This window comes from Vanessa atalanta, chromosome 25, assembly GCF_905147765.1.
Source record: "Vanessa atalanta chromosome 25, ilVanAtal1.2, whole genome shotgun sequence".
NCBI classification, from domain to species: Eukaryota; Metazoa; Arthropoda; class Insecta; order Lepidoptera; family Nymphalidae; genus Vanessa; species Vanessa atalanta.
The window spans coordinates 7,014,399-7,039,808 of NC_061895.1; the positions used below are offsets into that span (position 1 = coordinate 7,014,399).

Below are 25,410 nucleotides of genomic sequence, written 5' to 3' on the forward strand. Positions count from 1 at the left end.
CCAAAGTGGTGGTGCTTTTGAGTAATGAGGTTATATATATATGGCACATATATATGGCTGACTGGTAAAAAAATTGCAAACGCATTAAAATTACATAATTAAAATTATAATTATGACAAAACAACGGCACGGACAGCTCGTCTATGGAGAAACTAAAACAACTTCAAAAATATATCTATATATATATAGTATGTATATATGTGACTAACACTATGAAGTGTAATCATCTCTAAAATTAATAATATTCTATATTAACTTAAAATAATTGTCCCCACTAGAATGCTAAATTAATTCGGTTTATTTAATTATTATAAGTTTTGTTTTTTCCACAGATAAATTTGAAATTTATCTTTCACGTAATATTTGACAAATGTCAATGTCAAAATGAAAAAGACGACATTATTTAAAAAAATAACTCCTTTGTCCTAAGCCATTTACAACATTCTCCCTCCTAAAGTCCCTCGCCCTATAAATGTTGAATGTTTGTGTTTAGTCCATTTTGTTCTTTTTTATGTCAATATATTAAATGTAATAAAATTCAGTTGTGAATAGTCCAATTGAGTGTTATATTTTAATATATACTTATAGTTTAGAGTACTAACAATTTTAATTTACCTTATTATTAACCCTTAATGTTTGTGTTGTTCTAGGTTAAGTATTAACAAGAAAATTGCTACTACTATGCTAGTCTTCAAAATTTAATTGAGATTGTTTCCTCTATCGTACCGATCAATCTCTTTCGTGTCTTCTCCGTCCTACGTGACATTGGCGAAATAATCTGTGCCCTGTCGGCACAACTAAAAGCCATTAAATTAAGAATTAAAAAAAATAACTGTTATTTATTTTTGCTTAGGTTAGCTAGAAATTATCAAACTGATTTATAACAAGGTAGAGACTAAATATAATAACAGCTTACCTGGTAGTTTAGAGGGTTGCTTCCTATGTTCATCCTCACTGTCTTCCTCGGATGAGCTTGGGTCAATCATTTTGTTACTGTAACAAAAACAAAACAATGACGTCATAACAAACGATAAATACATACAGTGAGAGTCATATATTAACAAAAAGATAAGATTAGCAAATATTCTAACTAATTACTTGGTAGTACGAGTATGGCTTTGTATAAGTCGGGGTAGGGTACCATCCATTCATAAAATCGGTGACGCAGTGGTATGTAAAGAATATGGAAAAAAAATATTGCACTTATCAATGGGCGGTGGTGACAATTTACTGTCACGTTTGTCCGACCGCCTAAAAATTTGAAAAAAAAAAGAAACGAATACTTCTTTTAATAACCATCTTATACAAATTATATTACGTTGTCATGTACACTCTTTTGTCCCGACTTTCATAAACTTCTTGGACTAGTATTCCAACACGATGAAAAGAGTAAGATGTCAAGCGAAGAACTAAAGGTTTTACGCGTTTTGGGGTAGGCAAGTTAAAACACTGCCAAGTTCCAGACTCTAGGCTGTTAATGAGGATACGACAAGAAACGAATTTTGAACTCTGGTCCAGCTCTGCGGCCTTGAAAACATAGCTGATGAGTCAGTCCCATGTTTGAACCTGGGCGATTGTTTAGCAAAAGTTTATATACATTAGGTAGATCTAAAATATTAAAAAGTAAAGGCGAATTCTCCAAAAAATCGTGATTTAATAACTAAAATAATAATATAATTTGAAGTCCAAAGGCATAGATAGACCTTACAACTTTTTATCCATTTCAAATAAAAACGTCTGCAAACTTTATATATGATGAAACTAACTTATTATACTTGGACGAATTTGTTGCGATTTATTTTCAAACTATTTAAAAAGAGAGATAAACTTCAAATGGAATATCTTAGAATCTCTCTAGAAAGTTATTTTTTTTTTTGATATTCGAGAACAGCGTGGCGCAGAATTAATGTTTAGGGTCAGGTTAACCTTTCTATCTTTAGCCCGAGATTTCGTTCGCGTAGAATTCGAAAGTATTTTGTAAAGTCTAAGTGCATTAAGGAGCTGATTTAGGTACATCACGCTATTATCAGTAAGAGTGGAACTTTTTTTCATTCACCTTTCAAACCGAAACACAACCATATTAATACTGTTTGGTGGTAGAATATACAATCAGTGGGTGGTACCTACCCAGGCTTCCACAATGCCCTACCACAAAGTAGAAGATTTTTTTTTGATAAGGTTTTTATTACTAGTAAAACCTGGCAAGCGTGTTTTGTATAACAATTGTCATCATCGAATGTCTCATTAAATATATGTTTATATATGTATATAGATACATTTGTACCAACTATTATGGTAAGCGATCAAATGGCGCCGAAATCTATTAATCTCAAATAGATGTACGAACTTATAAGTATCTTTTTTATTTAATTATGAGAATTTAAAATAAAAGTATTATTACTTCGCTCAGAATATAGATTATTGTATTCTGAGCGTGAGTCGTGTCAAAGAGAAAATAGAGATTTTTTATTAATCTCGATTCGAACGGAGACAGACCATTGTTATGAAATAGCGTAAATAATATATAAGTACAATAATAGCGTGAGTCCTATTTCTGGGCTAAGGCTTGGAGTTAATTCCACCACGATGCTCTAATGGGGGTTGAGAATACACATGTGACTGAATTTCATCAGTACATGCTGGCATTCACCGCTGGTGAATACCTAAGTGGTAATAGCCTGGGCTTGAACCCGAAATCTTCAATTAAGATCCACGAGTTTCACATATTCTCATCAGGAATTTACAGCTTTATCATCAAGGCATTTTTAGTCTCGCAGGTGGTCCATTTAGAAATGTATCTGGGCTATTACGAAGGGGTATACATTAAGACAGTGCTTTTATGCGATTCGTAATAAAATCTCTTCGATAGTAGTGTTCGGCATGGATCAGAGAGACTACGGTATCATGTTGATATAAGGCATCCACGGCATTTGATACAACAACTCTCAGGACCTAGTCACTAACTCAACTAGGCAATTAATCTATATCATATTAACATTTTTTTCTGTATGTCACCATATCTCAAAAGCTAATTGTATATTAACGATTTCGATAAGCATTTACAAACAGTATCCAATAACGGCTAAGAGCAAAATAGCTCCTAATTACAGCCTATTAAGGAATAAATTGGCTTAACAAATTGCCTGGTTAGGCGTCATGTTGGCTTATCATATTATAATATTCGTTTCAGCGAAAAGGCTTAAAGATATTGTCGAAGGGAAATTTATAACATTTTTTATGGCATAGATAGGCGGACTTACAAATGGGCCTGATGGTAAGTGGTCACCACTACCCATAGACATTAAAAATAAAAACTAAACCATAAAAAAACCAAGCCCTACATCGCCATTATGTCCTTTGTGCCTGTAGTTGGCTAACTTACAATACGATAATAGAAAGTAATGCTGTCGGACGGCAGAATATCGGATGGTACGTGGGTGGTACATATGCACAAAGTCTACCACCATGTAAATGAGTAAATGTTATCTTCATAGTATTGTATAAAGTTTGTATAGTTTCCTATATTTATATAATGTTTCAATGAAATGTTTCTGACAAACAAAAATTATACTTCTGGCACATTTTAGCATTAGCAGCCCGTAAATGTCCCATTGCTGGGATAAAGGCCTCCTCTCCCTTTGAGGAGAAGGTTTGGAGCATATTCCACCACGCTGCTCCAATGCGGGTTGGCGGAATACACATGTGGCAGAATTTCGTTGAAATTAGATACATGCAGGTTTCATCACGATGTTTTCCTTCACCGCCGAGCACGAGATGAATTATAAACACAAATTAAGCACATGAAATTTCAGTGGCGCCTGCCTGGGTTTGAACCCGAAATCATCGGTTAAGATGCACGCGTTCTAACCACTGGGCCATCTCGGCTTCTGTCACATACTGAATATGTACTTGTCACTTTGGTACTTTTGGTAATACGAGAACTAGAGGTGGAGGCCCCTTATCAAACGCACCCTAGATAAGTTACATATTGATTAACGAATTGTAGAAAACACCAAAATTTATATAAAATTGCTGCACAACCCGACTGTTTAAGTTGATACAAATATCCTTTCAAATCAAATCAAATCAAATCAAAATACTCTTTATTCTATACCAATAAACATATACTTAAGTCACGTTCAAGAAATATGCACAAGAGGCGGCCTTATCGCTAAAACAGCGATCTCTTCCAGGCGACCTTAAGGTAGAGGAAAGAAACGGATATAGAAAGAGGTAGGGATGTACATAGCAGATATAAACATAATATATAAACACATTACAGTGAAATAATAATAAATTTAAAATAAAATAATGTACTCGATGGTAGGGCTTTGTGCAAGCCCGTCTGGGTAGGTACCACCCACTCATCAGATATTCTACCGCCAAATAACAGTACTCTGTATTGTTGTGTTCCGGTTAGAAGGGTGAGTGAGCCAGTGTAATCACAGGCACAAGGGACATAACATCTTAGTTCCCAAGGTTGGTGGCGCATAGTTGATGTAAGGAATGGTTAATATTTCTTACAGCGCCTTTGTCTATGGGCGGTGGTGACCACTTAACATCAGGTGGCCCATATGCTCGTCCACCAACCAATGCCATATAAAAAAAATGTACTGTACTTGATATCCAACATGCATACACATATGTATGTATATATTTAGATTTAGAACTTAAGAAAGAGTTATAAATTAACTTATATCCTGAATTGAAGTTTCCTGGAAGAGCCAGTACTATATTGGCCCTAGGCAAAGATACAAGTTAATCTTTAGGTGGCTACAAAGTCTGTAAAAGTAATATCTGAGAAATCTTTCAATAGATTTGGTCGATATGTGTCATATATGTAGTATTAGCCAATTAATTATTTAAGAGAGTATCATATTTATGTGACATTTAAGTACATTTTGTGATAAAGAACTTTCGCATTTATCCTTCTAAGAAATTAAAACAATGAACTTAATAAAAAAGAAGATGTTTTTCCTAGATCATTATCACCTGGCCTATTTTGACCATGTATTTATTTGGATAAGGGTTATTATTATCTTTATAAAACACCTTCGCATATAATAAATTATTTTAGAGCAAATTTGATATCCATAAAAAAGTTATAACAGAGCCAACCATAAACGATAGAAAGAAGCTGTCGCGGACGTTTTTTTAGAATTTTTAGAGGGTAACAGTTCTGACATACACATTATTTATTTAACCTTTTACGCAGCGCACTCAACGGAAGCTCTCAAAAAGAATAATTTTCCCCCGTTTTTTGCATCATATTTCATTGATACTCCGCTCCTAGTGGTCACTTAACTAAAATTAATTCATGCTTGATTTTTTTTCGTGCTTTTGACGTTAAAAGTCTGAATTTAAGGTGCATTTACGACCTCACGTACTCTTGCATCGCGTAAGTAAACGTACAGGGTAGATATGCTCACGATGAATTTTGTGCCCAAACGAGTGATACGTCTTAAAAGGATTAATAATGAACCATACTACGCGTCTTTTCCTCTTTGATTGTCTGATCAGCCTTACTGATCAGGTTATATATCAGTCAGTGTATATTCACTTGGTGGCTTCTTGCCAGCCCGTCTGGGTACCATCCACTCATCACATATTCTTCGCCAGGCAGCAATACTTTGTATCGTGTATCGTGAAAATATGCATACAACTAAAACCAATTGAGCGTACTCACGGTCTGTTAAGACAACAATTATAGCTAATTTACATCGGCTGTATTTATTTTTGTACTTGTACGTTTGTGGAATTTTAGTGTTGATAATGTTGGCACAAGGGACGTAACATCTGAGTCCCCAAAGTTGGTGAAGCATTGGTGGTGTAAAGAATGCTTAAAATTTCTTACCGTGCCAATGTCTATGGGTGGTAGTGACCACTAATCAGCAAGTGACCTATTTGCCTGTTCACCTAATACAAGTCAACAAGTCGTAAGCCTCATAAAAGTACTAACAAGACGAATGAGGCACTTGCGTCTCTTTACGATGGAACGATCGATTAGGACTAGCGATTTTATAAGAAAGACTCAACGATACGCCTCAAATTGAATGCATTTATCGAACCTTAGTCCATTTAAATTGCTCTACAGTAAAAAAAAAACAAAATCTTTTTAATTTCTTCTGAGCAAAATAACATCTAAACGACCTACTACTACCAAAGAGCTCTAAATCATTCAGTACCAACATTAACAGAAACAACACACAACAAACAACACACAAAGAGACTTCAAAGCTTGTCTGAAACGTGATTTCGTTTGCTTTTCAGAGCTTACATTCATTAGAATATAACTAGAGGCGAAGTCTGTCTGAAAAACTCATGATTATTCCGAAGAGAAAAATATATTTTTAGTCCAGATTTATATCAAATGTTAATGAACTAATATGGTATTCCATTTTCAAATTATTTAAATACCAAATTTCAATTTTTTTAAATTTAATTACTTTTCATGTTAAATGATTAAATTTCATACATGTAAACCCTATACCGGTTCGATATGATTATATCGAGAGGCACAGGTAATAAACTCGGAAGTTTATAGAAGAGATCGGTTGTTGCCATCGTCGTCTTAACTTATTCTGGGGTCCTAGAGCACATGAGAATATGAAAAGTAAAGGTACGAGTTTAACTAACTGAAGGTTCCGTACCATAAACTTTGATATTGCCGAATCACAATAAGCAGAAATAGATTCGAAAATTACCAGTTTTTTAAATTACCGCTCAGTCATATCGTCATATTACATTTTTACATTAACAGCCTGTAAATTTCCCACTGCTGGGCTAAGGCCTCCTCTCCCTTTGAGGAGAAGTTTTGGAGCATATTCAACCACGCTGCTCCAATGCGGGTTGGTGGAATACACATGTGGCAGAATTTCATTGAAATTAGACACATGCCTAATGCCACAGGTTTCCTCACAATGTTTTCCTTTATCGCCGAGCACGAGATGAATTATAAACACAAATTAAGCACATGAAAAATCAATGGGGCTTGCCTGGGTTTGAACCCGAAATCATCGGTTAAGATGCACGCGTTCTAACCACTGGGCCATTTCGGTTCATATACTTTTATATCCTCATATATTCTCTTAATATTTTTGTTTATCAATCTAAAATTAAAAAAAAAAAACAAATTATGTAACATAATATACTACCTTTCGGGTTCCTAGGGAATGTGGGCATACGACCAGACCAGAGACCAGGTACTGACCTGGGTCTCGTGTGCCCACATTCCCTTATGGTAAAGACGGTACTGACTATTTAACTCTTTGTAAATGATGTGTTATTATGACATTAAGTGATGGTACTTTTTTTTTTAAAGAAAAACCTACTGAACTACATAAAATTAAATGATTTGTTCCGGAAAATAATGAATACGAATACTTTTCGCATATTTAAATCAATATTTTCTAATGTTCTTACATATTAATATTTTTTTGATATAAGATATAAATTTATTAAAACGCAGATTTACAAATATCACCGGAATTATGTAAAAAATAACGATTCCCTCGCCCCAGGATGTATTGACTTCTCGGAGTTTGAAACTTGGATACAAAAGAGTTAAAGAGTTATTTCATACAGGAAAAGTTGTTCAGGCTTTCTAAGCCCGAAGGTTTTTTATATTTATAGGGAAGAAAAAGTCCCTCGGGCCTAGACATACGCACATTGTTACGGTTTACTTGACTTCGAATATAATACTTTTAAAGCCTATTCGTATTTTATTATTGCTTGCATCTTAATTATTGTTCCAAACAAATAAAATCAAAGTATTATTTATTCAAGTAGACTCATAACATTTTTGAATCGTCATGTTACACTGTTGATTAATTCAAAGCTACCACCGGTTCGGAAAGTTGATTCTACCGAGAAGAACTAGCAAAAACTAAGTTGTTACTCTTTTCCACCATTTAAGTTACAGAGTATGACCGTAGAAGTCAATAAATACTGAGTCCACGCTTTTTTTATCTTTAATATAATCTAGTATGGAGTAATATGCCTTATTTATTAATTTTACCAAAATTAAATGAGTGAAGTTAAATAAATCTTTGATATTTTTTAGCTCAGCTATCTTCTATACTATAGATAGTTCTTGATTAGTATGTATCTAGATATAATACATCAATATTCTACCTCACATCTTATAACCACTTTCGTTCGCAAGTTCGCCATTTTTTTACGAATCCATAATGAGAATCATAGATCCAAGTTGACCTTGAAAAATTGACTTGATATATATATATATAACGATTCAATGACAAACTTATTTAGCGACTACGATTCCCAGTAGATTAATCAGAAGTTACTTTATATATTTTTTGATGAAAAAAAACTTAGTTCTGAGACTATTTCCAACGATCTCATTTATATTTGAAATAAGACAGACGTAGGCGTAAATGTCTTGTAAGCCTACGCTCGTCTAAGCATGGCCGCTTTGCTGAAAATATCCTTGAGTAGAATTCATTATAAATTTGATATCGAGAGACACGTAAATTTTCAGTTAAATTTACGATGGGATCACATTACCGAGAAATTGATCAAAAACCCTGTCTCAGAATCGTTTATCGGTGAATTGTTTTAATTACACGCCCGTTATATAATAACGAACAAATATATATATATATATATAAGTTACATGTTTTATATTCGAATTTTTAGAAAAAATTAACTCTAACATCTACATTTAATTCAGTTCTATAAAATGAATGATTCCAAAATGCAGCTTGTAAAAGCCTCTTTAAATAAAGTATAATTTGATTTGATTTATACATAGGACGTTTATAATCAGTGGCGTAGCTAGGTGGGTAAGGGCCCCGGTGCATAGAAATAGAATCGGGCCCTCGCCCCCTCTTTAACGTATATTGGCATTCAAAATTATAGATAGTAATAAGAATGGGATACAGGATACAGTGAGTTGAACATATAATTAGTAAGTTAAATCCATACTTCATCTCTATTCTAAGCTCTTTTCATAGCTTAGGTTTGAGGGCCCCCAGACCTCAGGGGCCCTGGTGCACAGCACCACCTGGCCATACGATAGCTACGCCACTGTTTATAATATAGGTAGGAGGACGGGTCAATGCCACCTGATGCTAAATTGTATCGTAAGAAATATTAACCAACCTTGGAAACTAAGAAATTAACTCTCGTGCCTGTAGTTACACTGGCTCACTCAACATTAAAACCGGAACACAACAATACTGAATAATGTTGTTTGCATAAATACTCCTTACTTATTTTAATGAAATGTTAAAATCTATTTATTATATCCTTTAATCACCAAATCACCACCAACCTTTGGAACTTAGATGTTATTTTCCATACTTGAGGTTACGGGCTTTCTCACCCTTGAAACCGGAACACAATAAACTTAATATTGCTGTTTGACGGAAGAATTTATGAAGGGCGTGTGGTACTTACTCAAAAGATTTTTATACAAAGACCTTCCAAGTAATTCAATCTAGTCTTTATTTAACATGGCCATTTAAAAATGAGTCAAAAGCGAATAAAAGTTCCGATAGAACGAAACGACGCGTATTTTTGTTAATACGTAAATACGTCACTAAGTAATTGATATCAGCTTAATAACGAATTACATCGTACTAACAAATTGTTAATCACTACACATTTCCGGAAGTTCGTATTCGCTGATAGGTTTTGTATTCGCTTTTGTTGCTTCACTATAATGTTCCGAGTACTCCGTCTGCCTCGTGTTTTATAATATAAATTAAGAACCTGCTATATAGGTAGAATAGCGAATATTTTGATTTCTTTATTCATATTTCGCGTATATTAACATTTATAAGATTTATTCACAAAATGCAAATTTATTTCTACAAACTAAAGACCATACTTTACATAAAAGCTTTTAGCAAGCTGTATATCTTATACAGCCTTTGTGCCAGACCTCATTCGTTGTACTTGTTTTTTATTACAGTGGAGCCGCGAGAATGATGAATCTGCCAAATGAAGCAAATATTTGCCTCCAATACCAAATGACAGAAACAGCCTGTAAATTTACAACTGCTCGGCAAATACCTCTTCTCTCTTTGAGGAGAAGGATTGGAGTATATTCGAGCACGCTGTTCCAATGCGGCTTGGTGGATACATATGTGGCAGAATTTCGTTGAAATTAGACACATGCAGGTTTCCTAAAGATATTTCCTTCGAGAAGAATTGTAAACACAAATTAGGAACATGAAAATTTGGTGATGCTTGCCTGGGTTTGCACGCGTTCTAACCACTGGGCCATCTTAGCTCGCCAAATTACATATTTATACCTTATTATTTTTCCTCTCAAATAGGTTTTATAATAATAGTATAAAAACATAACTGCCTCGTTGGACGAGGATATATAAAAAAAAAAATTGTCAAATATGACATCAAATATTAAAAAAAAACCCGCTGAGTTTATATTTTGTGTTTGTTTGTAATTCATTTATCTTTTAAAAATTTTACCCAACCCCAGAAGTAAAGCTTCTTTAAAAAATGATTCCCTAAAGAGGTCGAATTAATAATGTAAATCATTTACAAAAGACTGAATTCATAATCTCTTTTGAAGCCAGCTTAACAGACCTATTACAGTAATTAAGAAAAAGGAACTATAAATAAATAAACAGAATAACCTAGTTCTGTAGTCATAAACTTGTAATATAAAAAGCATTATCGTTAATGTTGAGTATAGCAGTAAAACATTGACCCTTGCCTTTGTTTCACGGCGACCCTTGTACGAGGGTTGTTAGTAAATCTTAATTTATGAAATGTGTTTAAAACATTACGAATTTAACAATGTTTTGTTTGAAATTATGAACAATGGTTTCCTTCTTATATTATACACAGTGTGAGTATGGTTAGAGCTTTCTATGTAAAAGAAACTTCGACCAGTGAACGAGTTAAAATATTTTTGGAACATGTTTTGTTTCACAGAACGAGTAGGTACTCGTCTATAGGTATAGAAGGTTTGTAATCCTCTCTAAGGTTAATTGACACTAAGTGGCACTACAGCACAGCACATCAACTTATATACAAAAGCAGAATAATAATTTTAAAATATAAAACTGACTGAAATGTATCTGCACTCTACACCGATAGTATTGAGCTTCTAGGAGTTACTTAAACATCCAAACTCAACTTTGGACAATGCATTGAATCCAAAGCTAAAACTGCTGGCAAAAAACTTGACATCCTCAATAAGGTCAAACAGTCCTTCATTCGATTTTATAGCTTCAAAAATATTTTACCGTCTAACAAATCGTAGGTGTTCTAAAAAAAAATTACGGCATCCGATAAAAAATGATTTTTATCTCCGAGACCCTTACGTCTCTCGTCCTTGTTAACATACGCATTTCAGAATTTCCCGTCACAACTCGTTCGTACTTGATACTATGAGAGTACCTACTTGAATGTAGGGCTCTCGTGGACTTGATACATAGGCTTGATATTCACAATATTACTCAGCTACGTCGCTACGAAGAAGCGTTATATTTTTTTTAAATAATTATCATCGCTCATCATTTTGTTTACTTTACAACATTTATTTAGTTTTGATCTACTTTTTAAAAGTTTCATTTTATGAAATAATCAAATAAAATCAATTTTATTCAAGTAAACTTCACAATGAAGCGTTTTTGAAGCGTCGATATTTAAATACTACCACCGTTTCGGAAAGCAGCTTCCAGCGAGAAAAAACAGCAAGAAACTCGCACTAGCTGGCTTTATCCGTACGAAATTTATAAGACTACGTAATATATAAGTAATAAGTACACAAATCGTAACGCCCCATTTTACCCCTTCGAGGAGTAAATTGAAAAAACTATTATGTACTTCTCCGAAACTCTAACTATCACCATACCAAATGTCAACTGAATCTGATTTAAGCGTAAAGAGGTAACAGACAGACTTACTTTCGTATTTTTAATATTAGTATAGATTGCTTTTATATCTTTTAAACTTTGTTGTTTCAAATTTCCTCTATTTTTCTCTGATTGGATTTCAATTGTTGTTAATCAATACTGTTGTTTAATTTTAAGCAAACAGTGCAAACTTTTTAGAAGTACTAATATGAAATTTAAATTTAAACCGTTTCTACATTAACCCCAACTAATATACGAAACAATGAGTAATAAAACAGAATTAGTTTTTAGTATTGAAACGTTATTTTACAACACTAATAAATTAGACAGTTTGACCGGCTGTCTTGGTATGGGCATGTCATGCGTAGGAATGAGGACTATGTTGTGAGAAAGGTTATGACAATGAATGCGGATGGATATAGAGGTAGGGGACAACCCAAGAAACGATGGATGGATTATGTGAAAGACGATATGGTTAGAAAGAATGTTACTTGTGAGATGACGTCCGACAGAGAAGTATGGAAGAAGAATACATGCTGCGCCGACCCCAAGTAAAATTAGGATAAGGGCAGGAGGATGATGATAATAAATTAGACAGCTTATAAATACGAAGGTGTATAAAATTTATACTTATACGAGGTACATAATGAAGCAGAGTTAAAGCCCAAACATAATATATTAAAACTTACGCGCCAGATTAAAAATAACAACTGTTTAACATCACAATTGTTTTATTTTTTATAAATTAATAAAACAAAATGGTATAACAATATATCTACATTCCATGTAAATAAATATTACCCTTAACACTTCGCAAATGGAAAAGGTAGTTTTAGAAATAACACGAGATATTTGAATGAACGCTTGAAAAAATTACGCGGCGTGTGTTTTACGATGTATTAGGGCGACAGTAAGGGCGCAAAGATCGATCGGCGAATGTTCATACCATCTCATTGGTTAAAAAATATCACGACATAAAAATATTTTCCTGTACTGTAATTTATCGTAACAAATATATTAAATGTTTTACTGAAAATTTGTGTAAAGGGGCTGGTTTCTGAATCGCGCTAGCGTTTGGTTCTCCCCAGTATACATATATAGGGTTTCGACGGTAAAAATATTATATTGTTGGCATGTTTGAAACTTCATGATTTAATGTAATTACTACGTTGTGGTAATAAGTGTCAAATCAAATTACGGAAGTGAGTGAGTTGAGTGTTACATAAACACAATAAAAAAAAAATAAGGAAAAAAAAGCAAAGGTATCGAAAACTTAGTTATAAAAATTAAATTAATGTCTGTATGTTTGTCTTCTATTCGTTTGCGTGCGTTTGTATTTACATTAGTTCTTTAATTGTAAACGTTTTATGGTGACCCTACCTTGCTAAACCAGGACTGGTTGCTTATTTGAATATTGTTTAAAAATAAATATATAATAAAATATTGTTTAAATTATCATTTTGATTTGGCCAGATAGATTTTGATTAACAGATCAAAATCAAAATATTCTTTATTCAAGTAGGCTTTTACAAGCACTTTTGAATCGCGATCCTTTGCCACCTTTAGTATAAAAAAATAAAAATAATAATTTAGAGTCGAAATAATTAAGCCGCATGTTATTTTACGAGTTTCTAAATATTGTTTATTATTTCACGAAAATACGTTCTAGTCTCAAGGGTTGACCTTTTAAATTATTTCGCCTCACGCAACTCGTGAAATGTAAATTTGCGGTCTTTCTACATAAATTCGTATAAACTTCAAGAGTCTACGTGATTAAACAAATAACGAAAAAAGATCTGTGGAAAAAACGAGTAATCAATAAAATTAAGGTAACGATCTATTCCGTAAGAAGGAACTTGAAACTCACCGCAGACCATTAGCAGCCCGTAAATGTCCCACTGCTGGGATAAAGGCCTCCTCTCCCTTTGAGGAGAGGTTTGGAGCATATTCCACCACACTGCTCCAATGCGGGTTGGCGGAATACACATGTGGCAGAATTTCGTTGAAATTAGACACATGCAGGTTTCCTCACGATGTTTTCCTTCACCGCCGAGTACGAGATGAATTATAAACACAAATTAAGCACATGAAATTTCAGTGGTGCCTGCCTGGGTTTGAACCCGAAATCGGTTAAGATGCACGCGTTCTAACCGCTGCCCATTTCGGCTCACCGCAGACCACGAGCGCAAAATATCAAAATCTGATATGCGACATTGACTATGTCAATTATGAAATATAAATGATAAACGTATCAAAATGGCATATCAACTTGTTTTTTATGTTATAGGTTGGCGGACGAGCATATGGGTCACCTTATGGTAAGTGGACACCACCGCTCATAGACAATGGCGCTGTAAGAAATATTAACCATTCCTTACACCGCCAATGCGCCACCAACCTTGGTGGAATATCAGATGAGTGGGTTGTACCTACCCAGACGGGCTTGTACAAAGCCCTATCACCGAGTAAATGATAAAATTTTGTCGGTTGTTAAGGTTTCGTGAGTCAGATACGAAGCGAATTACAAAATCGCACTGTTGGGCAAGAAACATTTTCAGATTCACATTTATCTATACTAATATCATAAAAGCGAAAGTAACTCTGTCTGTCTGTTATGCTATTTATTACGGTTACACCACTGAAACGAATTTGTGAAATTAGCTATATGATGCAAGTATGAACTTCATGGAAGAATATAGGTTATATATATATATATATGTCGGAGCAGGATGCCGAACAGTTGGGTTCGGGGATTGATCCGACATTTGTAAGACTATGCGGGCGTGCAATGGAGATATTCACAAAATAAAACGTATTTAATATCGTCTAATCACTGTATTAATTGGTTCAATAATCGTACACCACATATATCAAAGGATTACAATAATTCATCTCGATTAAGAGCAAATGGGTTTGCAAGCAACCATCGCATTCGAATCGCCCGTCAAAACATAACGACTCGCATTGCCATGACACTTACAACTCCATTCGGGGTGACCCGCTCTTAAAAGTAAATCAGCCATCAAACATTATTGCCAACTATTCGGTTCATTAATTGTCCAAATCAACAACTAAAGTAACGATTTGAGTTTATCGAGATATCTAAACATATATTACATTAAAAATTCGTAATCCGTCGGAACCTCTTTTGTGGGACCTCTCTCTTCTAGAGACCCCAGAGCAGTTGCCCCGGTTGTCCTCCCCTAAATTCGGCCCTGACTAACATACGGACGGAAACTAGTATTAATATAAAACTTAAGAGTGTTATATAATACTCAGATTTCACCAGTCCGATTTGATAGCCCATTCATTGAGAAATGTAATAGGCTATAATCGGTAGTCTCGCAACGATTCAAGAAGATAACCTCCAAACTAGCTATTATATAATTAAAGGTATAAAATATATAAAGGCTCAAAAGGCTGTATTTTATAATGAAACTTTACAAAATACACCCTTTTGAGTGATACACAGGGGGTATAATTATGTTAATGTATCTCTTGTTCAGTGGTGGAATCTTTAAAGTTCTTTAGTTAGAAGCTTTTTATAAATAGGCTTTTTAACTTAGATTCTAAGAGTTACATTTGGACAAATGGTTAGTCACTGTAATTAGATGCTCGTATATAAAGGTTGTAGGTTCGATTACCGCTTAGACAAACATTATTTGTTTGTGTTAGTACTAGACGGTAATCTGACGTGAGTCGCAAGGACGCATGCCCCATTACTGGAGTGAAAATACTGTCAAGTTCCAAACTTCGGGCTCTGACTTACTCAAAACTAACGACTACCACTCAAAACTACCATTAATTTGAACTAAGGCTCTTGGTATTTGCAGCCGTAAGTTTAGACACTAATCCAACGGAGCAGTTAATTTAATAAATAACTTTACATCAAATATGAATCAGCCTAACGTAACGACCCCAATTTTCGAGCATTGTTTGTTTCAGACTCAGGTAATTATAAAAAAAAACGCGAAAATACGCTTAAGAAATAACAAATTGAAAATTTTAATTTCGTATCGCGATCAAAGTTCCCCATTTAGCGTATAATTAATATTTTCCTTCACAAAAACTGGCCTTTACCAACAAAATTATAAAAAATCATTTTGGTTAGTGCCTAGGAAAATTATTTTTAAACTCAGAAAACAATTGAAAGTTGGCGTTTATACTAAAATGCAATACAAAGCAAGCAAACACTACCATTAACTGCAAAAGCGTAGGTTAGGTTAGGTTAGCACATACTAGTGTTCTCGCTGACCCTAAATCAGAACCAGCGCAAGTTTTCTACAAATTAGTGGATAGTCTTTTCAAGAATAGATCTAATTAAGCAATGTATTCAGTTTAATATCTTGTAAGGACTATGAGGGTGGCTTTGTCTTGAAGCACAACCCCTCTTTAAAATAAATGATTTTAATATAAATATTGCTAGAGAATTTTCAAGGAAATAAGGCATAGCCAACATTTCCTACCCTCCAATTATTTGTCAAGGCTTGACAAGTGTCGAGTTGACGAAAGACGCTACGTTAGAGGGATCACGACATCCTCTAACTGACTTTTGTGCGGGACTTCGCGAGCGGTGGTCCATAGATAGTGGCTTTTGTAATATTCATGGTCCTGTTCATTTTATCATTAAATTATTTTAGTTGTTCTACGGTTTTAAGAAGTGTATGATTAGAAATATTCTTAACGTTTAAATTGTTATTCGGAATGATTATAATACATTATGCGGGCGGCGGCTAGTTCCCCATTTGCTAATTAGTGCAGTGAGTGAGTCCTTCCGTACAGGCTGTCAAATCGAATATAGTGATATAAGTTAGACATTTTTATTATATATTCCTAACAATACTATATGATTGATTATAAGTTCTTCCGATAACCATCAATATCGATATATCATATCTGCCAGACCCGAGATACTTTTTCTAACGACATACATATCAAACATAAATATCACGATACGTAGATCACGGTACGTAGATGACACTTTCACAATACTACCTAGTGATCTGACATCTGCATTTTTAGTACATCTCAATTCTATAAATAAAAACATTCAATTTACTATGGAATTAGAGGCAAATAATTCTTTAGCTTTCCTTGACATCCTTATTATCAGGAATCCTGACAATACATTAAGTCACACAGTTTATAGGAAACCCACACACACTAATAAATACCTCAATGGTGACTCGCACCACCACCCTAGTCAGTTAGCTACCGTTGGCAAATCTTTGTTTCAGAGAGCCCACCATCTCTGCGATGCTGAACACCTAGAGGACGAGCTACTTCAGGTCAAGCTTGCACTCCACCAGAACAAGCTGCCCGTGCCTCGCCAGCATCGCAGAAGCCGTATCAAGCCACCCACAGTTGAGCGACAACCTGCATTTCTACCATATGTGAAGGGAGTTACAGACAGGATTGGCAATATCTTGAAGCGAGCTTCGATTAAAACCATTTACAAGCCTCATAAGAAAGTGAGCCAGTTCTTGAGACCTATCAAGAGTAATATCCCTTTACAAACTGCGGGAGTATATAAACTCGAATGTGAGTGTGGTTTATCTTACATAGGCCAAACAAAGAGAAGTATCGGTACTAGGGTCAAGGAACATATAGGAGATGTCAAAAATAGGCGTTCTTCAAAGTCTGCAGTCTGTGAACATGCTCTGGATAAACCTAACCATTTTATTCGATTTGATAAACCACAGATCCTCGCTAGAGAACACAGATTCATTCCTAGAATGATACGCGAGGCTATTGAAATTCAAAAACATCCGAACTTCAATAGAGAAGATGGTTGGAGACTTTCTAACACTTGGGATCCACTTATTAAAAATTTAAAATCCCAAATCCAACAGACTGCAAGACCTAAAGATACAGTTAGTGCCTTCTGCGTGCAACCGGAACGCTATTCAAGATACCAATTAAGAAATCGTTGGCGGTAGTTGTAAATAATATTTCTTTTTAATTCAAACAGACAAATGTCACCTTAGTCTGCCCGTGACCACGAACACTGCAAAGTGCTCGAAACGTCGGGATGTTAAAATAATTAATATACGCGATTAAATCCGTTAAAAACTAGTTTTATTTCAATGTGTAATAATCGCGAAAATCTAAGACAACATTATGAAATATAGCTCTTATATGGACTTATGAATTGTCACGTCACAGGATTACATTAAGGATAAAGTAACCGATTATATTTACGTGGTTGTAGGGCTTTGTGCGAGCCCGCCTGAGTAGGTACCACCCACTCATTAGACACTACCGCCAAACAGCAATACTTTGAATTGTTGTGTTCCGGCTTCAAGGGTGAGTGAGCCAGTGTAACTACAGGCACAAGGAACATAACATCTTTGTTCCAAGGTTGGTGGTGCATTGGTGATGTAAGGAAGGGTTAATATTTCTTACAATATTAACCACTTACCATCACGTGGCCCAATCGCCCGTGCCAATAGCTATATTATAAATGTCCTGTATATAAATCAACGAATCAAATTAAATTAGTTATAATTCACATAATAATTAGTAATTATTATGAGAATTATAACTATTATATTATGTACGTATACGTAACATTATGTCCTTAAATATAAACAAATATGAATTAAAAATAGTAACAAATAAATCGTGACCTATTGGAACGGTGGTAAGAATGCTGGCAGAAATTTGTCCAAAAAAAAAAAAAAAGCTTTCACGAATTCCATTTTTGAAACGTCATTTTATCGAATTGTTTTAAATGTATAGTTAACATATCAAATGTAATCATGAGAATAAAGTAACGAATTCCACGCCGTAATTTTTTAAACAATGAGTGAATAAGAACGAAAACGTCAAAACCCCATATCGCTTACTCATTCACAAATCTCCTTCAATTTTATGGTTTATTACACCTTGACACGAAGACTAGTCGCTATCTCTTAAAAGCGTTACAACCCATTGAATAATGGCAACAGTTTAAAATATATTACTCTGATAACACGCGTTTCGATGCCTTTAATTTAATTAGTAACGACACAATTACAACTTTATATATCACTCGTTTTCGTCCGCATATTAGAGGGGGAAGGGGGGGGGGGTTAGGTATGTCTTTAACTGTTTCTAAGTACCTTGGGGTTCAAGCTTACTTCATACTAAATTTAATTAAATTCGATATTACCCATGAAAACGTAACAAACAAACAGACAGACAATTTTTTTATATAAAAACACGGAGCGGGTTTTAGTATATATTATGGGTAGTAAAAATATATATGTACATTTAAATAACATACAAATCAAAGATAAGATGCACCAAAAGCGTTGACCACAGGCCTTTGATAGCAATATTTAAAAAAAAAAGTATTTTCTAACGTACTTCGCTTTGCAATATTGACTTGACGTAACTATTAATATAACTTAACGCGAGTTTCACATAAGTGATGAGAGTCACATATACATATATATGAGATTTGGAGTACCAAAAATGAATCAACATCTCTGATGGAGATGATTACTTGAATAAATAAATTTTATTAAAAATATAATTGATTTTGATTGGTGAAAATTATATTATATTAAAATCTGAGAGTTTCCTCAATGACGTTACTGCAATCTCGAAAGTATTTTATTTTATTTGTACCTTGCAAGTGTTAATAGGTATTAAATTATCATAATCAAAATTTTTAGGATAAACTTATTGGACGATACATTTCAGACCTAGGCTATACTTTTTAGTCCGTTTTATAAACATAATATGTATGAACTCATTTTTGTCGTTTTATTATTTTACTCTATACGCGGTTATTTTTCTAAGCTATGTTCAAAATTGCAAGTCGCACAATAGCTAGTTGGAATAAAATCGATCGGCAAAAGGCAATAAAGCCAGCCAGAAGAAAATACAGTTCGTTTGTGTGTAACGTACTTTCATTGGAATACTTTAAGGGCTTAAGCCTTGAATTTTCCATTACTCAAGTAACTTGAGAATTGAGGACAAAAAAAATCTTAAAAATAAGTAAAAATGAAATTCCTAATCACAATTTTCCTTTCAATAGGTATATAAATAATTTCTTATACTTCTTTAGTCTTGTATTTTAATTTCGAATCTAATATCGGCTTACTATGAACTCTACATTATAAAATCTAAAATAAATAACTTAACCTTACTGACACAGATAATTAATAAATAAAAAATACATTAAATAAATTTATTCTTAATCAGTCCGTTCTTTATAGTTCCGTGCGGTTTTTTTATTATTACTATGTATAGGTAAGTATTCCTTAAATTTAATAGAATTATATGAAATTTATTAACATTGACGCCTTAATTATATACAAAAAACAATTAAAAATAGTTACTATACAAAACGTGATCGCGTGGGAAGGTAACAAGAACGCTAGCCGAAATTTCCCGTTGAATCAAATTCCGTTTCTCTGGACAAGAAATGAACCAGACCTCCTTATTAAAGTCAAGCTCAAACTCAAATTCCTTCATTCATTATAGGAACATTACACTTACTTATTGATAGTCAAATTAAACACTACCACCGGTTCGAAAAAGGAAATACCCTGACCTGAGAACAACAGGCGAAAAAAACACAGCGGGTCTTTTTTTTTGACAATTTTCTTATGTACACAATTGAATATGAATATAAATAGCCAGGAGGCGATCGTTTTAATAATTATCGTTTTAGAAACTTAACAACGACATCTATTCAACAATTTATTGGCAGTATTCCCAAATGACAGTCACAGGAATGAAACTGGATCAATAAGAACGCGCAAGAAAATGCCGGAAGGCTCTTTGTAATTCAATACCGTTAAATATGATAACAGTACAAATTAAAATAACCATTTTCTACAATATTTTTTTGTGGTGTGATGACTTTATTTATGCCATTATAACCTATATATCCCTGAACAGATTTGGATGTATGATCGTATATAAATCTATTAATTAATTTATTTCGAGTGTTCGTGTTGTTTAATTTATAAGGTTTTTTTACTGTCTATACATTAATATATAAATTAGGCAAAGACTGAATCTCTTGATGTTTCAGACCGAATACAACCACAATGTTCCAATGGGGTAGAATTTGCCTTTTTTAAATAGTATTTCGCTTTCTTGAAATAAATCTTTTCTTGAAATAAATCAAGCAAGCTTACAGTCGTGTATAGCTCTAATGTAAAAACAATAACACTATGACCTTGACCTGTTGATGCAGCCAAGTATTTATCCGATGTTACTTCTTAACGACAAATAGCGTCTTAAGCGATTTTTGGAGCATACTTTAAAGAGCACTTTGCTTTATAGTAGGTATTTAAATATATATTTGCTTATTGTTTGATATTTTTTGCAATATTATATACCTTCAATTCATAAAAGCAATGTATAATTATTCGTTTATATGTATTGACAAAGGAATCTACAAAACGTGATACAAAATAAAGTCGCTTCCGGAGTCTCAACGAATTTTAACGCGGTTTACATCAGTAAACAGAGTCACGATAACAGTTTGTATGTATAATATATTATGTATATTTTATTACACAAGGCTAATTTCAACTTTCCTAGCTTTAAAAAAATTTTTTTTAATGTTTGTGTTTTAATAAAAATGTACTACATAGACCCTTACTGTACACGTAGCTGGTTATAAATATAAATACGAAAGTACATCTGGCATTTCGACTAAAACAGAACGGATGTTAATTAATTCTCACAGTGTTAACCTGCGACCGGGATAAAAATGAGAAAGTTTGTGTATAACTCAATCACAAACGAACGACTAGCTATGTCCCTATGTCATTTAGCACATAATGCCAATATATTTAATTTATTTTTATTCATATAAGAATTATTAACATTAAATCCTTAAATATATACAAATATTAATTAATAATAATGACGGTATAAATCATTACCGCGTGGAATGGTGGCAAGAATGTTTGTAGCATTTCCCCGTTGAATCGAAATTTCGAGCCTCTGGGCATAAAACAAAAAACCAGCTCTCCTGTCACCAGTGGAGGCAATGAGGCGAGGTCTTATACTTTTAATGAAGATTTTTGCACTACTACTCCAAGGTCTAAGTGTTTCAACAGCAAATGGAACAAAAACCTAATATAAATATTTTTTATTTTATTAAATATACATTTTTTTGTATATTCTACTTTATTAAGAACATACATTTACAGCCTGAAATTTCCCACTGCTGGGCTAAGGCCTCCTCTCCCTTTGAGGAGAAGGTTAGGAGCATATTCAACCACGCTGCTCCAAAGCGGTTTGGTGGATACACATGTGGCAGTATTTCGTTGAAATTAGATACATGCAGGTTTACTCAGGATGTTTTCCTTCACCACCGAGCTCGAGACGAATTATAAACACATATTAGGCACATGAAAATTCAGTGGTGCTTGCCTGAGTTTGAACCGGCATTCATCGGTTATGATGTACATGTTCTAACCTCTGGGCCATCTCGGCTTATGTGGGGGACAATTTGGCAGACGTTAATTAAATTAAACAATGTATTTATTTATAAAATAAATTCTATGAGAGGGATTATGAAAACTCCTTGCTATTTTTTGCGTTTTAATTATAATAAAAGTTACTGTTATTTTATCAATTTATGAATTATTCTTATTTTTATTAGTTAGATTATATACGATATGCTTATTATATTTTTTTAAAAGACCCCAAAGCTACTTAACATTTTTCAAAAAACTTATGAGTTTATTTATAGAAAAGTAAAATAAATAATAACATAGTATATTGTTATTAAAACAAATGAATTCAATAGAAGATTCATTTTTTTTTTTAATAACAATATTATCAATTTCAATGTTTGACAGCTGACAGGATCGACGTCGCAATTTTTAAATTTGATAAAAGAACACAGATAATAAACTCATAAGTTTTTTGAAAAATGTTAAGTAGCTTTGGGGTCTTTTAATAAAGTATAATAAGCATATCGTATATTTTGTAACTAATCATACAGATAAATTGATAAAATTTATTATTATAATAATAATATATTACGACGTACGCACTGCGTGAATTAAAAAAGCGTCTTGCCGTTAGATGTCACGGCTTACGAGTCGTCAGTCGCCAAGGCACGTCAATAGATATTACACATCAATATAAAACATTTAAAAACAAGCTTTTATTAAATACATGCACTGCAATAACTCAACACTAGTTCAAGATTGAATTTTCAATAGCTCAGAGCGCGTGCCAAATTCAATTCAATTGGTAAAGCTAATTTAAAATTCAGTTGTAAGATATGATACAATTGATTTTTTTTTAAATCTAAATGAATAATAGTCAATTGTATAAAGTTGATCTTCTAATAAATAACGTTAACAGTAATACACAAACAAAAATGATTTTAAGAATAAATTTGCTAACGAAATTGTTATAGCTGCTATAAAAAGTTTCGTAACTTTTCGAGTGAAAATGTTGCAAGTATTCTTGCTTATCTGTGATATAACGCTTAACTAAAAGTTTTTACGTAAAGTGAAATAAGGGCAAACGTCTTCCGATCTCTTAAGAAAAAAGTTTCAAACTTATTCCACAACACTGGTCTAGTGGTGAATGTTGAAAATATTTGTGGCAGAGATTCATCTAACACATGCAAGTTTATGTAAACTGTCTTGATGAATTTTCAACGGAAATTAAGGACAGCGATGCTAACCCGCAATTAAGCCCACAATCGGTAAAGACAAGTATGTGTGCAACCACAGATGCACTCTATATTCAAAGGAAAGAGTTCAAGCCTGGGACCAACCGGTTTACGTACTTCGGAAAGCCGACCTTCCTAGTAAGCAAGCCATCCAACTTCCAGCCTCCAGGTTGTTAATGAGATTTTTGCGACAGAAAAGGTCAGAAACTTTTAAACAGCCCGATCTGGGGTTTTGACACCAGGACCAATTCGACATTCGAGATTTATTTCTGATGGTGGTGATGGAATAAACTCCAAAACGTATCGACAAAGGCAGAGAGGTCTTTTATAGATGCTTTACGTTGAATCATCCGATTTCTGACAAAATATTTAGTTTTATACTAATTCCCACATTTTTTAATATTTGGAAATATTGTATAACTTTACGTACATGCTTGGTAATCGGTTAACCTAATTTCCGATGTCGGTATTACTTAGTTTATTATTATTTTCCACATGTTTTGTGTTAAAAAAAATAACTTAACGTACACCAACTTGGCTTGGTAATCGGATTGAATTCTTCGCTAGGACCTGTATAGTAATCGCATTGCGTCTTCATGGCTCGCTTAATCTCCTCAAAGACTTATTGTACCGACTTTGTTTAAGAGTAGGTTTTTTTCAACATTAATAATGGTCGCACATGTTGAAATTCAACTATAATTATTACAGATATGCATTTGTTTGTTTCGAACATTTCTGTTCTTCTTTTATTTGATAAGAAACTAAGGCTCGTCAATAGCTACAAAAAGAAAGAAAATCGTTTGAGACACAGCGAAGAAAAAGTACTGATCTATTGTCTTTGTGCGTTTATATATATAGTTATAAAAGTTTTATTTCTATCAGGTCTTAATCCAGGATGCAGGGGGTGCCTACGTCACGGGTGACGCACGTCTCAATTTTTTTCTTATGATTTTTACATTTTTTCAACCGCTGACCATGTACAACGAATTTTTTGAAGAAGCCTGTATTGTTTTGTTATGTTAAATGGTTCAGCTCCGAATATTTATCGAAGTTGTGTTAAGATTTTTCTTTTTGTAAACTCATGTTACGTGTTATTTTATTAATGAAGATATTAATATTAAACCATAAAACGGTTTAGAGAAAGAGACAAACTCCATACAATATAGTTATTATACGTTTTGATGATGTTTTTTTTGTAAAAATATATTCCATCCGTCCTTGGACATCTATAACCCAAGTGTTGCAGATGTCCATGGGCGGTGGACTTTCCAAGAGATGAGCATCCTGCCCTTTTACCATCTAAAGCATAAAAAATACCCCTTATCCCTGAGTTTCAGATTAATCTAGAATATAAATCTTACATAGATAATCGTAACAGTTACGAAGAATTGTTTTTAAAGCAGGCTCAGCTAAAATGTATCGCCGGATGAGCGTGAGATTATCTTGTATTAGTCATTAACAAATTGCCTCCAAATCGGTGAACACATTTTTCATTAATTACTAGTATGTATAGTAATTATGTTTTTATTTTGATTAAATATAAAGATTTTGGGTTGGAAAAAAGGTTCCCGAATTATTATTTTTGCAGTTTTGAGGTTCTTGTATTCTAAATTCAAATTTACTTTAAATTTAATTTATATATATATATATATATATATATATATATATATATATATATGCGCAAGCGTGGCAAACAGCAAAGGATGTATTCCAGTTTGAAAGGTGAGCCAGTACAGGACACACAGAGCAGTTGTTGGTGAATTAAATATCTTACAGCGCCAATTTCTAAGGGCGGTGATGACCACTTATCATCATAATTACAGCATTTATTTTAAAAACTAGTAATTCATTAGTTTCTCTACCGTTCGATTTATCTTTAATACCGCATCTGAAGGTATAGAAAAAATTTAA

General features: G+C 33.5%; 1 protein-coding gene across 9 annotated transcripts in view; it reads right to left on the reverse strand.

Moving 5' to 3' along the window:
• The window catches only part of LOC125073796 (calcium-dependent secretion activator), a 66,476-nt gene that overhangs the window by 37,598 nt on the left and 3,468 nt on the right, over positions 1-25,410 (reverse strand). For all 9 annotated transcript variants that reach the window (XM_047684840.1, XM_047684841.1, XM_047684839.1 and 6 more), the window contains exon 2: positions 917-993. In XM_047684840.1, the coding sequence (XP_047540796.1) occupies positions 917-986 (70 nt within the window). In that variant the 5' untranslated portion in view covers positions 987-993. The remainder of the gene's footprint in view (positions 1-916; positions 994-25,410) is intronic.